The sequence below is a fragment of the Sapajus apella genome, unplaced genomic scaffold (assembly GCF_009761245.1).
Source record: "Sapajus apella isolate SASKATOON/1434 unplaced genomic scaffold, GSC_monkey_1.0 scaffold27, whole genome shotgun sequence".
NCBI lineage: Eukaryota > Metazoa > Chordata > Mammalia > Primates > Cebidae > Sapajus > Sapajus apella.
In genome coordinates this window covers 24,923,647-24,942,323 of record NW_022436967.1, presented here as the reverse complement: position 1 = coordinate 24,942,323, position 18,677 = coordinate 24,923,647, and the positions used below count along the sequence as shown (strand labels likewise).

General features: G+C 36.1%; 1 protein-coding gene across 50 annotated transcripts in view; it reads left to right on the top strand.

Moving 5' to 3' along the window:
* ANK2 (ankyrin 2) overlaps positions 1–18,677 on the top strand; it is a 675,434-nt gene that overhangs the window by 616,229 nt on the left and 40,528 nt on the right. For 32 of the 50 annotated variants that reach the window (XM_032292510.1, XM_032292509.1, XM_032292511.1 and 29 more), the window contains 8 exons: positions 5,378–5,602; positions 7,111–7,209; positions 8,190–8,344; positions 11,104–11,315; positions 11,861–12,065; positions 14,274–14,370; positions 16,237–16,465; positions 17,561–17,686. In XM_032292510.1, the coding sequence (XP_032148401.1) occupies positions 5,378–5,602; positions 7,111–7,209; positions 8,190–8,344; positions 11,104–11,315; positions 11,861–12,065; positions 14,274–14,370; positions 16,237–16,465; positions 17,561–17,686 (1,348 nt within the window). The remainder of the gene's footprint in view (positions 1–5,377; positions 5,603–7,110; positions 7,210–8,189; positions 8,345–11,103; positions 11,316–11,860; positions 12,066–14,273; positions 14,371–16,236; positions 16,466–17,560; positions 17,687–18,677) is intronic. The other 18 variants (XM_032292524.1, XM_032292527.1, XM_032292532.1 and 15 more) reach the window with 1 other exon arrangement.

The following is an 18,677-nucleotide window of genomic DNA, read 5'->3' as shown; positions in this document are numbered from 1 at the left end:
CCATGCCATGGTCCTTGATAACTTAAAAATAAAACTAAAGGAGTAGTAACTTTGGAGGTGGAGGAAGTAGTCCTCAAAAGACTGGATCATGGTTTTCTGCTGCCTCCTCTGAAGCATGTACTGTTTAGCTAATCAAATTGTTTATTTGTAGGCAAGTCATCTGCATAATAATGGTTGCTTTTGCTTTTATTCTTTTTAAATTGTGATAACATTGTATCTCACAATTTAGAAAACTTCAACAAGAGTTTCTACTTTGCATGATTGCTGAATTTCATTTGGAGAGTAAGAGATGCAATTAAAGCTGAGTGTTAAATGATATTTTTTGTCTGTTCAATCTGAAGTCAATGTTTAGTGCAATGTGTGTACACAATTTCTGCAGAACAGCTGTTTTAATCATAAAGCAAAAATAATATATATTTCTTGAAGTAATAGCAGTTTATTTTCCAATTAGGAATTTTTTCAGAGCATCTGAAATATTTAAGTAGTTTTCCTAACCTACTTAACAGTAAACTGTGCATAGAATTTTAATACTGGAAGGCAACTTAGAGTCTATTTAGTAGAAGTCTCCCATTTTATGGATAAGAAAACTGAAGCCTAAAGATATTAAGTGACTTACCTGAGGTTACAACATTAATTCAAGACAGAGATATATCTAGATCCATGGAAGAGCGTGGTACTTGCTGCATTTTCCTGTGCTTTGTGATAACAGTATGTTTTATATTTCATTTAAGCAGTAAATTAGATAAACTAATACAAACTTCATCATCATATTAAACGACTTAGCATAGCTCCAGGTTCACTGTAGGTACGCAATAAAAGTTAGTGTCTTCATTTATTTTTCAAGTGGTATATTATATTATTTTTAGGATATTTAAAATACGTAAAATCCTATGAGTGTAGAGAGAGGAAAATGATGGGAACAATCATTTATTCAATTCTGTATCCTTTACCCATAAAAGATTTAATTCTCACCATAACTGTAAGTGGTAACAGTGTTATTTTTCATTGGCAGGTGAGGCTTCAATCTTAAAGCTCATAGATGACAGGCAGAGTCATCAATCCATATTACCACCTCCTCTAAACATAGTTAATTATGTGTTTTTACTTTAATTATCTTTATCTTTAGATGTTTATGAGGATTATCTTGTCCCATTTTTAATCACCTGCAAACAGGAGAAAAATCATATTGATTCAGTCAACTCTAGTTTGTGAACGGCTCACTGCATGACTCATACCTTCTAACCTTTCACACTTTCCTGTGGTATATAAAAGTACATTTGCTTGCAATTTGTTTTTTGCTTATTTGCAGCCGTTTGCTGCATGGTAGAATACCTGTCTCCTAACTCTACTACCTGTCCAAATAGTGACACTTTTGGATATTCTGATATTTTTAATGAAAATGCTCAAATGCTTACCCAATTTTATATTACCAGCTATTGGATTAACATATGAGCATACCGACTATTGTCAATAGATTTTTCATAAGCACCTAGCTATAAACTTGAGTTATTTTTCCTATTCTTTCTTAAATAAAAGACTTCTTTTATTATGCAATTCTGTAAATTCAGCATTTTTATCAGTTATTTGGCAATTATATTATTAGAGTCCAATTTGTTTATTTTCTTGCTAGATTTATAAACATTTTTACTCATTTTGACTATTAATATTTAGCTTTTTAAAATATCTTCCAATATTTTTGTTTCTTTCTTGACATCTTTCTGTTTTACTTTTCTTCTCTCTCTTTTTCTCTTCTAAAGAAAATTTCCTCACTACAGCTTGGTGGGGTTTGTTTGTTTGTTTGTGTCTCTTCCTTTAGTTACATGATAGAAACACAAAGTCTTGTTTTCTTTCAAAATTTAATTTAGGCCAGGTATGGTGGCTCATACCTGTAATCCCAGCACTTTGGAAGTCCAAGGTAGGAGGATTGCTTGAGCCCAGGAGTTCAAAACCAGCCTGAGCAACATAGGGAGACCTCATCTCTGGAAAAAAAAAAAAAAAAAAAATCAGCCAGATGTGGTGATGCTGCCTGTATTCCAGCTACTCAGGAGGCTGACATGGGAGGATTGCTTGAGCCCAGAAGGTTGAGGTTATAGGGTGCTATGATAGCACCATTAAACTCCAGCCCGGGTAATAGAGCGAGACCCTATCTTAAGGAAAAAAACTTATTTTTTTTCTCTGAATTATGCATATTGGGACCTTAATTTTTTCAGTTTGCTTTGGATTTCTGTGGATTACTTAAATATTACTTTCCAGATCTACCATGGCACAGAGATACTTTTAGGTAAATTTATCTGCTTGCAGCTTCAGGCTTTAAGTGCTTTTATTTTGATTTTCCTATCTATCTTTGGTCTTTCTTCATATAATCTTCACTTCTATTAAGATTGTTTATTTTGTTAAATTCAGACTTCTGGTTTTTGTTTACTCTCATTTTCTACTAATTCTCTATCAAAGGAAATAAATTTATTAGGTCTCTTCATTTACGTTAGAGCAGGAATAAGACTGTAGAAGAATATTTAACGTTAAGAATGGTCATTCCCAACTGCTTTCCTACATCTGAATACAGTGATTTGAATGACTTCTGACTGCTCCGATTGTCCAGAGACTAAAGAATTAAATTTTCTCCTGCATTACCGCTAGACACAAATATATACAGCTCCTCACATCTTGCCCTTTTCACTCTGCCGTACATTCGCTTATTCAACAGTTATTTATTGACTACCTACTAAGTGCCCCATCCACACTGTGCTGGGCTCTAGAGGACACAGGAATTAATATGGATAGCTCTAGAGGACACAGAAATAAATGTGGAGAAAATGCTCACTGTCATTATGGCACGTTTATGGCTCCTATGTGTGGACTTAGCCGTTTCTCAGTGACCAGGCCGAGCAATGATGACACCATCATGTGAAGCCTGGGGCTTAGACTGTGGACTTTTTGGCAGCAGCTGCTGTGTCTTTACTTTCTGTATCCTCAGTTCCTAGCAGGGCACTTGACACTTAATAGGAGGGCAACAAATGTTGCATGAAAAGGAGCATAGAAATAGAAATGTAGAGCAAGTGAGAACAGAAAGAGAGTTTCAAGGGAAACAGTCAGTGACACAATTAGGGCAAGTAATCTAACCTGTAGTTGCTTAAACAAGAACTTAGCTACTTCAATGCACTCCTTAGAGAATGGGCCACCAGAAGATTCTCTACTTCTTCTGTGGAGGCTCCATGTTATATAGGCCATAAGCTACCACTGCAATAAATGTAGTGGAGAGGTTATCGCTTACAACATGAGTGTGGAAACTTCTTAAATGCCTTCAAGGATATAAACAGTACTGAGTATTGGTAACATTAAGCAGATATAATAATTCCTTACTAGTTTGAGTTCCTGTCTGTGCACCAATGGAGGCAGTAACCAAAAGATGAAGAAAAAAAAAAGGAAATATTAATCTTAATTATCAGTGAGTCAAAAATATTACTGATTTTGGAAGCAGCACTAGTTGAAACTTGTCACTTTTTGCTACCTTTTTTACAATAATAAACCTAAGTATCCTACTCAAATAAAAACAATAAAATGAAAAGGAAAACTTTATATACATCTAGAAGTGTTACCAGTGTTTTCATTCTTTTGAGCAACAAATAGTTCATGTAAAAGTCAAATAAAAAAGAAAATTTTAAAGAATTCATACTTGAAGACTAGTAATAAGAAAAGTGGCAAATACTTTCTCGTTATGTTTTGGTAAAGACTAGAAACATCAACCCTTTGGTACTGAACAGTTGATTGTACTTGCCAGTTTTTACTCCTTCCTGAAAACATAAGTGGGCTTGGTATGAATGGCAGGTCTAGCCTGGCCCCTGCATGTGGGAAGGACTGTGCTGCCTCTTGTGGTCTCATCCTGCATGCTGTGCTTCAGACAGGCACTCTGGGCTCCTTCGCACCCATTTTTATTACTAGCAACAGGATTTTTGTTTAATAGCATGTTTAATGAGTTCTGTGTTCTGCTTTGAAGAAGAAGCTAAGATATTTTTCTTCATTTATCTAAAAATAACATGTTTTGTGTTTATATCCCTATAACTTGCTTTGATAAAGTACCCTTCAAATGTTTTTAATGTTGTCATGGAGGCAATATCTAGGTGTGACAAATCCAGCTGGTTCTGTGCTGATCAAATTATAAGCAGAGCCATGATACACCTATATGTTGCTTTCCTCTTCCCATTTTGGTGTAAAGATCTTGCAAATGCAATGGAAATTGGAAAAGACACTAACGTGATTTGTGAAAGAGCGTACACACAGTTTGTATGTCTTTGTATATGTGTACACAACGCTTAGATTGCCGTGTTGTTCAATTTTTGCTCCTTGACACAGTAAGTGCCTGGGAAACTTCACTGAGAGTTAATACTAACCAAATGACAAACATTCAAATTAACCTGGATCAGGATCTGCTAAGACCATCCCAAAGGAAACAACTTCGAAGTTAAGACAAACCCTTTCTCTTGGTACACTTAAAATGAACAAACCAAGTCACCTCAGATTATAGTTCTCCTTTTTCATTAACCATTAGCCTAGCAGAGAAGGAGAAAAAAATAATGAGGATGTTGTTGACATTTCTAAATTATTAGCTGTGATTTTTTTACATTCAATTGGTTATAATTTGAAGAAAATCATGATACAGATGATACAGATATCCTCCATCAGCATGAGCCCAGGGTTTCTCACTCCTGAAATTTCACTTCAAAAATGGCGTATGGAGGGCTGTAGTTGTTCCCTATCCATCTGCTCTTTGTTTCAATTAGAATGGTATGGCAGAGAGATTCCTACTTAGTAAGTAAAAAAGTACATTTTAACCAGCAAATTGGTTCAGTTCAAAACCTTTAATTATTTTGCTTTTCTCCTCTTTAGGATATAATCAGTTAAAATCTACATCCTGCGTAAGATGATTTTGGAACAGGATGCAGAAAAACTGCAATTTGGTCTTTCCGCTCTATCCTTGTATTATTTCAACATGTAGATATTTTAGGACATACATGTAAGGAAGCAGAAATCTTTGCATTTATAACAAAAGGAAACTTGTCAATTGTTCTTTATGTAATTTCATTCCATTTTCTTTTAAAATTAATTAGACTTATTTTTAATTTACAGTTTATATTGTCAGCAAAAATTAGAATTCTTCTTTACAGATTAAAATAATATAAAAATTAAAACAACAACGAAACAGAATTAAAGGCATTGGTATAAAGTAAAATAACTTTTAAAAGCAAACATTTTGCCACTGTGCATTTAAATTAAAAAAAGAGATTTTGAGAACAAAGCATTATGAAAAACAGCTTAACAAAGCTTGTTCATCCCCTCCCAATATTTCAAAACATATCTAATCTTCTATTTTAATTTTCAGTTTCCTGGTTAGTTTTATGGTGGATGCCCGAGGTGGTGCTATGCGAGGATGCAGGCACAATGGGCTCCGAATCATTATTCCACCTCGGAAATGTACTGCTCCAACACGAGTCACCTGCCGACTGGTCAAACGCCATAGACTGGCAACAATGCCTCCAATGGTGGAAGGGGAAGGCCTGGCCAGTCGCCTGATCGAAGTTGGACCTTCTGGTGCTCAGTTCCTTGGGTAAGGGTTTCTGATAAACCTCCCACTTAGTCACCGATGAGCTTGTGTCCTCCACATGAAATCTCTAAGATGGAATGGAAAAAGGTACGTCAAACCATTTTGAAAACGGATTGGCACCAATTACATTTTAAAAATTGGAAGTAACACCTCAATGCTTGACTCCACTTACACGCCTCTTACTTTAAGGCATTAATGAGTTAAACATTCAGGTTGAATACCACCTCTTCTTTTTGGATGTAATAATAGCTGCCAGATCCCCAATGTGAATAACCATATTTTAGCCAATGGTAGGTATTTTTTTCCTCATCTGAGAATTAAGTGATAAAGTCACAAAGAAAAAAATTCTACTCTGTTCCAAACATAAATGTAAATCCTCATGTATTTATGAAACAGAATCATTATCTTTACTTTGGAAAGCAATGTTGCCTTTACAGAATACCTACAGATTTAATCAACGTGATTTTTTTTTCTGCTATCAAAATTGCTACATTGAGCCTTATCATTACATTGGTTGTCTATTTAATCACAGTTTATATCAGGACAAATACATCAAGACTTAACTTCCACCATGCTCATTTTGGCAATTTTGAACAGAATTTAGCATTTCTTCTTTCTTCTGTTTGTTTGTACGGCTGCTGTTAATATTAAGTGGCATTTCAACGTGCCAGGAAATGAATAGCTACAGCTGAAATTAACAAAAGGATGAAATTTTGGAGGGGGACAAGTTTCAAAATATTTTGAAACAAATCAATTGTATTTAAGTCTTGGTGCTTGAAATACTGGGAGAAAATCCTAATAATCATGAATTCTTTTACTTTGCTGATGTCATACTGGGAAGAGGATTTCTTGCTTTAGAACGCAGGAAATGTTCTAAAGCTTTGTAATTTGGACCAAGCTATTAGCAGATTGCTCCAAATTATATGCACACCTGAAAAGGGGTGTGTTTATATTTCCCAATTATAGCAACCACCTCTCATGTCCTCCAATCAGACAGACCAGAGCTTTAGAAGGAGCCTGTGAAGTTCTGGGTTGCATCAGAAAATGCCATTATGGTTGGAGTAATTCCCCAATGATTCTTTTCCTATTCTGTGTCAGACCCTTCTCCCCTCATGCTCAGGTAGTTTAGGCTTTTTAATAATCTTCAGGTCTGTTTGGGGAATATTCATGAAAACATCTGGCCTCCATACAGGGCAGAGTTTTCATCATATTCCCAATAGCTTGCCTTTCTTGTGGAGCATTTTTTCCCCCTTTTTGGCTAGTGCCCTGGCGGTGAACCTAATTAGGGACAGACCAGACAGCTAAGTGCTCTCCTTGCACAGACGCGCCTCCATTGTACACTCTGGGTCTCTGTTCCTTGCTCTTTGTGACCAATGGAGGGAGCAGAACCAAACGCAGTGTGAAACCAAAGTTCACCCTGTGGATCAGCTGGTGACGCTGGGGTTCTGTGGAAAACAATACCTGAAGCTTACCTATGTTCTTTCTTTCACTGCTGCTTTGGATGTACTCAGTAAACTTCACCTGCCAACGGCTCCTCCCCCACTTAATGAGGGAGAAAGTTTGGTCAGCCGCATTCTTCAGCTGGGGCCTCCTGGAACCAAATTCCTTGGGTAGGAGCGACTTAAAACAAATTGATGGCTGCTGGCCCCCCATTCTTCTCCTTCTTCTGCAATATGATTTCTCTTTTTGTCATTGTACCCATGACATGTCCCTCTCTATTATTTAAATTCTGTATAACCTATCTTTAGTGGACCATTTCTGACCCTTGTGGTATGTGACTTTTATTTTTGAGTGATGTTTTTATATCTTTCCCCTTAAAGTGCTGTGACCTTCATTTTTGTTTAAGCATGAGATCTGCCTAGTTGTACTATGTGCTAGTTATGATGTTGTTATGATGAATTTGGAGTCTGTATCAAAGCAACCTGGACCCAAAAATCAAAACCCTCTCTATATTTTGAGAACGAATGTCACCTAAAAATAATAGGGCGGTGCATGTTCCGGATCCTGAATGTAATAGGCATTGGACACAATTGGGCTGTCTGCTGAGGGGCTCAATTAGGACCACACTGTGTACACATGCCTATTGTTTCCTTGAATGAAGAAAATATAACCAAAAACCATGAGTGCATGGCTCTTTAGTTCACAAGTAGTCGATTTTCTGACATCTCCTCATTTACGGCACATCAAATTATGCAATGTGAGCCATTGTCCTCTTAAACCATTTCGTCATCTTGCACCTTGTCGAAAATGTTTTAGGAGATTGGCAGACATCATAGATATGCATGTACATTTCTTTTGGTTAAATGTGTTCTACTTACATTTATCAAAGGAGAAGTTCCAGAATGCCACATGCACTCACAGGGAAACATTATTTGGTTTAAGGTAGCAGCATGTACCTAAGGATTGGTGCCCCTGAGGTGGAGTGCTACTGTGTGACCATCTGCTAGCCAGTGGGCTCTAGAGAATGGCCCACTATGTCCCTATCCCCAGAAAAAGAAGAATTCCAGGTCACTTTGTAACAGAGTCAAGGTACTTGTCTTGCTGGTGGTTAGCTGCTGTCCACACTGAATGTTCTGCATTGCTGTGTCAGGCCTGTGATCGTGGAGATCCCTCACTTTGCGGCCCTTCGAGGAAAGGAAAGGGAACTGGTGGTTCTGCGCAGTGAGAATGGGGATAGCTGGAAAGAGCATTTCTGTGACTACACTGAAGATGAATTGAATGAAATTCTTAATGGCATGGATGAAGGTACTTTCAAATTAAGAGTTTTAAAAGAAATCTAAACTGGAAGCATGAAAATGATTCATTTCTTTCTTATGACGTGTGTGTGTGTGTGTGTGTGTGTGTGTGTGTCCCTTGTGGTATTTGACTACAGCAGCAAACTGCTTGGCTCCTGTAGTGATGAGTTGGAATGCACAATACTTTTGCTTAATCTTACTCCTGTTACAGTCTGAAAAATAAAAACCTTTAATATAGCAAACATCTCATTAAAGAGATGCAGCATGCTTCCATTTTTAGTGTAAATTTTTTGAACTGAAAATGAGATAGAGTACATACTGTTGTTTCATAATGAATGAACTGATACTGGACAATAAATCCTTGATTTAAAAACATGACTAACTTGAAACATTAGATATTTAAGATACTGATAAAAAGTGTTAATCTATTCTCTTGGAAAACTTACATATACCCATAACTAGTACAATATAGAATACTATAATTTTTTTCACTTTCTATTATTAAGGGGGTAGGAAAATTAAGTTTATTCAATTTTCTTTTTTCTTTTTTCTTTTTTTTTTTTAAGACGGGGTTTCACTATGTTGGTCAGGCTGGTCTTGAACTCCCAACCTCAGGTGATCCACCCGCCTTGGCCTCCAAAGTGCTTGGATTACAGGCGTGAGCCACCATGCCCGGCCTAGTTCATTCAATTTTCTAACTAGAATTCAGACAGGGAGTTAGCCAGGGTTGAATTGCATACATACACACACATACACATCTAGTTTAGGAACTTAGTTTTCCATTAAAACTTTAATCTCTGTAAATCTCAACTCTGTCTTGGGCCAGACAAGGTTGTAATATCTCAGTATAACAAGAGGAAAGTGGCTCCTCCTTAGGTCTCCATAGTTTGCACAGAGAAAAAGTCCTAGTCCTAATAGAATTCAGATTCAACTTTAAGTTACTACACAAATAGGGGAAGTTTTTTGCCTACATGCCAAGAGCTACATGCCAAGTTTTGTATACAGCTATTCATGACAAGAGCAAGTATAGCTGTTTATCAAGTTCTTGAGTCTTCTGGCACTAGTTTCAGGTATGGTTCATGAATAGGAAAGAGTAGCTTAACCATAGCTTCTTCACCATTTCTTTCTGCATCTTACCAAGGTTTCAATAAGAATAGAGACCAGGCTTATCTTATCGAAAGGGTGGATGCAAGAAGAAATTATTCCCTCTAGATGTATAAGTCAATATCTTCTAAGCAAAGTAAAAAGATCAGGGTTTTTATTAATAAAAATTGTTCCCTGAAATATTTAGCTGCTTCTACCTCTTGGAACCATTTTTTTTACTGACACTTAGGTCTAGGATATTTTTCTCTGAGATATTTACCTATCAATAACACTGCCAGTAAACATTGGTATCTTGTCCTTGGATGTGGACCCACTCTTTAACTTTCTATTAATACCTATGTCAAAAGCTCATTATTAAACAAATAATCAGATTGTGTATGTCTGGAAATTTTAAAAATAAGCATAGGCTAATATTTGCCAGTGCATCAGTTTCCAGTCACATGTGATCAGATCCTGGGACTTCTTACTTTTACTATCTGGCTATGCCCAGTAGTCAAGAAAAACATAGTTGATGTTCCTGTCTCTTTAATGAATCATAAATGATTTACATAAATGAACACCTTTCCACCACCTCTTAAAATTCAGTTATCCACATTTTTCAAATTTTCAATGTTTAAAACTAGTCTGATTTTTTTGTATTGCCCTGAATAGCTACACCAATGCAATGTAAAGAGCCCATGATCCCATTCTGTTGCTGTTAAATGATATATTTGGAAAGTTAATGGTGTCAGGGGAATATTGAAAACCCTGAATTAATAATCACTGATTTTTAAAATATCCACAGTGAGTGTCTCAGACACACCCCTTACACTGGAGTAAACAGATAAACATAAATCTTACTCTTCCAAGACAGATTTTATTCCTGCACTATTCCCCTGAGAACCCAAAGGGTTATGTTCCTTCTGGAAACCACAATAACTTGGCTTTGAGCTAACTTTGAAATTTGTAAAGAAAAAAAGCCCAGAAACAACTTCCTTTTCATCACATGAGCCAGGAATAGAACAGATTCATTTCATCCCATATTTGCCCTCATCCCCTCATTTCAAAGGTGGCCCTGCAATGCTGCATCTAGAACGAAATGATCTTTCTCAGTGACCTGGAAAGTCCTGGTTTTCACAGACAAATGAAACATGCAAGCTAAATGCTGGCAGATCTTGAAAGATTAGATTTTTTTTTCCCCTGCTGTTGTTAGGAAAGCCTTGCTTTTTAAATTTTCCTGTTGCTTCCGAAAAAAGGTGGGGGGGAGGTTGCTGGCACTTCTGTTTATTATTAACCATGCCAATGAGTTGGCTAGAATGCTTTCTTTTTTTTTTGGGGGGGGGGGACGGAGTTTCGCTCTTGTTACCCAGGCTGGAGTGCAATGGCGCGATCTCGGCTCACCGCAACCTCCGCCTCCTGGGTTCAGGCGATTCTCCTGCCTCAGCCTTCTGAGTAGCTGGGATTACAGGCACGCGCTACCATGCCCAGCTAATTTTTTGTATTTTTAGTAGAGACGGGGTTTCACCGTGTTGACCAGGATGGTCTTGATCTCTTGACCTCGTGATCCACCCGCCTCGGCCTCCCAAAGTGCTGGGATTACAGGCTTGAGCCACCGCGCCCGGCCTAGAATGCTTTCAATAGGAAATCTTTGCTATATGAATGAAGGTGGGTCATTTCTTGTCTTAGTACTAGATAGCCCAGAAGACCTAGAAAAGAAACGAATCTGCCGCATCATCACGCGAGACTTCCCACAGTACTTTGCAGTGGTGTCGCGTATCAAACAGGACAGCAACCTGATTGGCCCAGAGGGAGGTGTGCTGAGCAGCACAGTGGTGCCCCAGGTGCAGGCCGTCTTCCCAGAGGGGGCACTCACCAAGCGGATCCGCGTCGGCCTGCAGGTATGCCCATGTTAGATGCAAATGATCCTGATAGGACTGTGTTCTACTGATTAAAAGTTAGCTTTGTCAAGGACTCTTACCTTTCCAATCCTACCAAAAAGGGAGGTATCATTAATAGCATAACTAAAGTCAAAATTCTTATTTATTGGTTATTAATCTATTTAAAAATTCAACTTATATTTGGACAATTAACCAAAATTAATCTCCAGCTATAAATGTTTTCTTCTTGTTAAAAAAAAAAAAGAAAAGAAATTACCTTTCAAATTAGAAATAAATTGTTAAAGAATCAGATTATTCTTAGTAAGCAAAAGCTGCCATCAGAGATCCTAGATCTTATGAGTTCTTAGTAATAGCACTGAATTCATAATTACCATATTTGAAGTCCACCAAACTTATTTGTAAGATAAAAAACAATACTTTGGGTAAGAAATTTGAAATTAAATATAATGATTCATTCTTTATTTTAAAATATATATATATATATATATATATATATTTTTTTTTTTTTTTTTTTTTTTTTTTTTTTTTTTTTTTACTTTGTAAAGGCTCAACCTATGCACAGTGAGCTGGTTAAGAAGATCCTAGGCAACAAAGCTACCTTCAGCCCCATAGTCACTTTGGAACCTAGAAGAAGAAAATTCCACAAACCAATTACCATGACCATTCCTGTCCCCAAAGCTTCAAGTGATGTCATGTTGAATGGATTTGGGGGAGATGCACCAACCTTAAGATTACTATGCAGCATAACAGGTGAGTCACATATGACTATGTTAGTAGAGAGTTCTGAAAAAAGAAACTTAGATCATTGTAAATATTAAATTACCTTTGTCATAAGGTATCTGCAGGGTCACATGCATTAATTCAGGGAATGCATTTTAATTAATGAGGGAATTGAAAGGTGAAAGGAGACAACTATTATTTACTAAATAAAGTCTGCATGCGAAAGTGTTAGATAGTTTATATGCATTGTCATTCTAATTTCCACAGTAACCCTGTGAAGAAACTTTAACCCCATTTTGCTGAAAAGGAAACCATGGTTGAAAGAAGTTCTATAACTTGCCTGAGTTACACTATAAATATTTGGTGGTATTGGGATTCGAAACCACCCCCATATGTCTTCATTGAAAAGATCAATACATCTGCTGGAAAAGAAAAAATAATAATAGTACCTTGAGTAATTATACCCAATAGTTTAAACCAAACTGTTATGTCATGGAATTGGTTATGTCTTTATTATTGATCTATTGAACTAACTTTAGAAAACCAACTTAAAGATTTTCAAAGATTAACTGAGTTTTGGCAATTGTTTAGTAGCTTTCAGACAGCTACCAAACTCTCTAAAGACATTCCCAGTAAGCTGGTGGTCTCTGTAAAACAATGCCGCCACAAATAGTGAAAGGCGAAAAATATTCACAGGAATAATCAGTTTTAGGGCTAAATAATTTAACTGATAATTTTTCTATCAATAATTACATGGTGTTCATTCAGTAAATATTAGTTCTATTATTAGAAGGGGCAGTAATCGTCCCTGGATGTTTTGGTATTGAGGGGAGCTCCAATAAAGGGATTCACTTGTGTCTCTTTGTCTCCCTGTTTTTCTCAGCTCAAATTTCCACAACAGCATTGTTAGGATTATTTTTTCAGTTCTCTTTCATATTGGCAGAATGTTCACCTTCATTTTGTTTTCTTTAATTCTCCCTTCTGACTAATATGTTTCCTTTAGTTATGATAGAGAACCATGAGATTATTCCACAAGTTTAATAATAAGACAACATTTAAAAATATATGGACTATAACGAGTAGGGGGGAAATCATATGCTTTGCTTATGAGTTCTTTCCCAATTGTTCATTTTTGGTATTACTATCATTTCTGGGTATCTTTCCCATAATTTCTGCACCATAGGTGTATGATTAACCTTCTATAATGTGCAATATAATGTCATGGATATGAAACAGGTGAGACTGAAGAATATCTCTGATAAACCCTGCCCTTATAATGATCAAATAAAGATACTATAGGGGCCTAGACACCATCTAGTCTCTTTATTCCAGTCCAATGTCTTTAGACAAGTTTCTCATAAACATTTCCTAAATTTAATAAAATTATTTTGAAAGTTAACAAAGAATTTTATGTATTAATTGTTTAAATACCTAGGCATTTGAGTTTTTGTATTTTTCTGTGTCATATAGTTATGCTGAATGTGTATTTTAAAGGCCTACTAGAATAAACTTCCATAACCTTTCTTTGATAACTTGTTCTCTTCTTTAAGAAACTTCAGAGTCAAGACTTTTATTCATTTCAAACATCTATTCCTCCTACAGCCCTTTGAAGTAAAATTTTGTCCATATCTATGTCACCTTAATTTCTCAGTAGAAATTAAAGAGAGGTAGTCACCGTCAGCCTTTATGGTAGTTTTTCAGTGACAGGGGCCATCCTTTGACATTCATTTATTTTTTAATTTACCTTGCAATATTTATTGAACTCTTACTATTTTACAAACATTTTTTTGGCCAAACTTCCATTGCACATTGAAAGGAATTTTTTTTGAAAGCAATTGCATAAAATATGCAGTTTGGGAACAAAATAATATTTAGATTGTTCATTATTTTAACGAAGCGTTCAGCTCCTTAGTTGCTCAAATGATATTTTAAAAAAATCAACTGTATACAATTCAACATCATCTTCAGAGCCTAGCAACAGAATATCAGGCAGAGAACAGAAGGCTTAATAAACAGTTATTCAAATAACTACCCTAAAACTTAGTTGCTTGAGAGGTAGTCTGCTGTTTGTTTTCAGTGGGTCACTTTTCAGCAAGTGGTTTTTAGTCATTTTGTTTCCAATGTGGCATTCTCAGGGGTGGGCGGGCTGATGAACACAGACAGAACCACAAAGACTTTATTTTAGAATCTAGAGTCTGGAGTTTTGCCTGATTTTTTTCAACAATCATATTATTTCAGGTGGAACCACCCCTGCTCAATGGGAGGATATTACAGGAACTACGCCATTAACATTTGTCAATGAATGTGTTTCCTTTACAACGAACGTGTCTGCCAGGTATCGTTATACAGCACAGAAAAGCCCACTATGATATTTACCCCTCAGAAAAACCCTGCCTTTTGTTTTGTTTAATTTTGTTTCTTTATTGTTTAAAAGTTGGGTTTTTTTGTTTCATTTTAAATGTGGTCTGCTTTTGCTTTTATATATTAAGCTAGATTTGTCAGCAAATGGAATAGTGATAATACAGTAACAAAGTACTACCAATCTGATTAAAATCTAAGGAAGAGGACTGAGTGATTGTCTGCTTTGCCTGTATGATTCTGACTTAGTCCATAGCAGCCACTGCTGATTTTTCTACTTCCAAAGACCTTAGGAATGATAATGTCCTGTTGTCAGCAAAATAGCCTGAACTACTTTTCCAACAGAATAACAGTACAGATCTCACCGTGGTTTGCCTAAAAGGCTTAGAGGCTTCAGTGGCTCTTATACATATTTCTTATTTATGTATTACAGATCTTTAAAATGCTGAAGCTATCTAGTTTTATTTCTTATGCGTACTCAATTTATTAATGTTAGTTCTCATTTGTTTGGTCTTTAATTGATTGCCAAACATCTTTCCCTCTCTTTAACTTGGTATTATAACAACTTCGTGACTTGTAGGGCAAGAAACATTATGTCCATTTACCTAGAATAGGCAACTTTATAGAGACAAGCAAGTTTAATAGAGATTTACAAGGGCTGAAGTAAGGGGGAAATAGAGAGTTATTTTTTAAGGGTACGGTTTCTGTTTGGGGTGATGAAGTTCTAGAAATGGATACTGGTGATGGTTGCACAATACTGTGAATGTATTTAATGCTACTGAATTGTACACTTCAAATTAGTTAAAATGGTAAATTTTATATTATGTATATTTTAGCACAGTAAAAATAAAAGGAGAGGTGGGTCAGGAAGTTGAAAGAAAGAGAGGGTCAGAGAATAAGAAAATTTCATGACTTTAAGATGCAGAAATTTAAAAACAAAATAAAAAATTCAGTAATGATAATTTCAGATTATGGGAAATGAGTCACGGGAAGGAGATTAATCATGGGAGAAATGTTCCAAAGCATGAGAATATGGAATAAACCTTTGGAAGTATAAAATAACAAAATGAAAATATTTCCATCTGATGATGTCTACTTTCTCTGTGAAGTTAGCTCTCTTAGGGCCTGCTGTGAGGGGTGAAGCTCAAGGAGTGTCATAAGATTCAGTAGTGTTACTATAGTGAACAAAAAATTGCCAATGTTACAGACTTAGCCAAGGCTGGAAATCATAAAGTCATTAGAGCCAATAATTTCTTCTACGAATTATATTCAGCAATACTTAGGAGTTCCGGAGCAGGTTTTTAAAAATGGTTGGGTTGATTCTGCTTTGGTGATTAGAGAGTTCCTTGGAAAAGAATAACCAGGGGAGGAGAAGCCAGGTAGATTTTGTTGAAAAGAGTTTCAGGATAATTAAATGATGGCTAGGGAGGGGGATGGAGGAAAATTGAAATCCATGCAGTGAGATACTTGTCTTATGTCGGCTATTGAGCTCACTCCACTGAGGGATTCTAAAACACTAAAGATAGAGTTCAGAAAACTGAATATTCAGAAGAGTTTCCAAAAAAGAAAATTAGAAATACAATATTTAATAGTTCGTCTTGAGAACCTGATATCTTTCTCTCTTCTCTTCACTCCTTTCTGCCTTCCCATCTATCCTCTGACCTTTATTTTTGTTCCTGTCTTGCTTTCTCTTTCCTTTGGCTTTCTCTCATTATCTCCCTCTCTCACTTCCTTTTTTCCAAGAAGCATTTGTTGACTACTTTGATCATATTGAAGGAACTGATTTTATTTTTCAAGCGGCATACTTTGAACTTTAGATAACTGACTTTATTTCTTTTAATAGGTTCTGGCTGATAGACTGTCGACAGATCCAGGAATCTGTTACTTTTGCATCACAAGTATATAGAGAAATTATCTGCGTACCTTATATGGCCAAATTTGTAGTGTTTGCCAAGTCACATGACCCCATTGAAGCCAGGTTGAGATGTTTCTGCATGACTGATGATAAAGTGGATAAGACCCTTGAACAACAAGAAAATTTTGCTGAGGTGGCCAGGAGCAGGGATGTGGAGGTACTATGCCAAAAATAATAATAATAATTTATGCCATGTTGTTATACCTGTATTAATAGATTACATTTCAAATATCATTTAATAAGTAGAATCATTAAAAAGTGAAAGACCAGTTCACATCTTGATCGATTAGAAGGTCAACACCCAAAATCTGCCATTTTTAGCCATTTTGGACCCATCCAATAGGAATGATCTGTGCATGTGAGAAGGTAAGATGATTCCTTTAAAGATTATTTGAGGAAAAATTATGAGTTATTGATAAACTCAAAGTATGTAAGTGACTATAGTAGTTTAGATATTTTTAGCTTTCCTTGTTGTCTTTATGTTTTAATAGTAACTAAAACAGTCTAGGAAGTATATCCTTTTGCATAAATGTTGAAGTAGGATGTCTAGTGCTTTTCTATGTTACTTTTCCTCATTTCAGAATTTTCCATCAGTGTACATCTTTGGGTGTTGAAGTCCAGTAACCTGACTCATTGTGATATCAAGAGTTGCCCAAGTAGGCTGGGCGTGGTGGCTCACGCCTGTAATCCCAGCACTTTGGGAGGCCAAGGTGGGTGGATCACCTGAGGTCAGCAGTTCGAGACCAGCCTGGCCAACATGGTGAAATCCCATCTCTACCAAAAATACAAAATTAGCTGGGCATGGGGGCAGATGCCTGTAATCCCAGCTGCTCAGGAGGCGGGAGAATCGCTTGAACCAGGAAGGTGGAGGTTGAAGTGAGCTGAGATCACAGCACTGCACTCCAGCCTGAGTGACAGAGCAAGACTCCATCTCAAAAAAAAAAAAAAAAAAATTACCCAAGCATAAGTTTAAATTTAGGATTTAAATGCATTTTGGGTTTGTGGGTAACAGGATACAATTTTTACAATGAGATCATCAAATGCCACCATGTTGAAGATTCCCACTACTAGTAAGAAGAAACAGTGCTGGACATGTTGTGCCAAAGATAAGACAGAATGTCAGTTGGCAATTTAAAGATTGTTGTGTGTGTATTTTAAGAATTTGAAGTACCGAGTAGCACTGCCACTTCTTTGTGTAAACAAGAAGTTATAATTGCAGCTATTTTATTGTTATTTCTCTGTTTTCACTCAGGTATTAGAAGGAAAACCCATCTATGTTGATTGTTTTGGCAACCTGGTACCATTAACTAAAAGTGGCCAGCATCATATATTCAGTTTTTTTGCCTTCAAAGAAAATAGACTTCCTCTATTTGTCAAGGTAATATATACATGGAATTTTGTGATGCATTTTATTCAAGATTAAGGAAGAATTTGACTTCCTTTAGTAATAGAAAATTTTTGCTTTTCAGTCATTTTCAGAGTTTTCTTTTTAACCATATTTACAACGTTTTACAGCCTTGGGAAACCAATTATTTTTAGTTTTGAGGTTCAAAGTCAACCTGAATTTTTATAGACTATGTTTAAGGATGAGAACAGGACAAATAATAGCCAACTTATTAGTTAGGAACAGTGACCAGTCTTTTCCAAATTTGAAGGAAAGTCTATTTATCTTACTATTATAACTTTTAAATATTTACACTTAGATTTAAAAATATATGTGAACTTCACAAGTGTGGAGACCAAGAGTTCTAAGTGGCAACTTTTTATAATAAAACCTCTCAAAAGACCCAGCATCTCACTTAAGCTAATAAGAAATTATCTCAGAGATATAGACTTGATATATTTTCATAAATTCATTCAATAAACAGCATCCACATATTCTCGCTCATAAGTGAGAGTTGAACAATGAGAACACATGGACACGGGGAGGGGAACATCACACACTGGGACCTACCAAGGGGTGAGGGGCTAGGGGAGGGAAAGCATTAGGAGAATACCTAATGTAGATGATGGGGTGATAGATGCAGCAAACCACCATGGTACCTGTATAACTGTGTAAATGTATAACTGTGTAACAAACTTTCATGTTCTATACATGTACCCCAGAACTTAAAGTATAATAAAAAATAAATAAATAAATAGCATGGAGACACGTCTGTGCACCAGGTATTTGTCAGCTCTCTTTAGAAATATTTATCCAAGTTAGGGATTTGAGGTGATATATACACATTTCATTTTTGATTCCAATCTAAAAGGGACCACAAATGAATAAATAAGAGATTCAGGAAATAAAAAGAAGGCAATAATTCTACTCTGCTTTGTTTTCCAAGCTCATTTTCCTTTTTGTTTTTCACAGTTTATCTCACTAA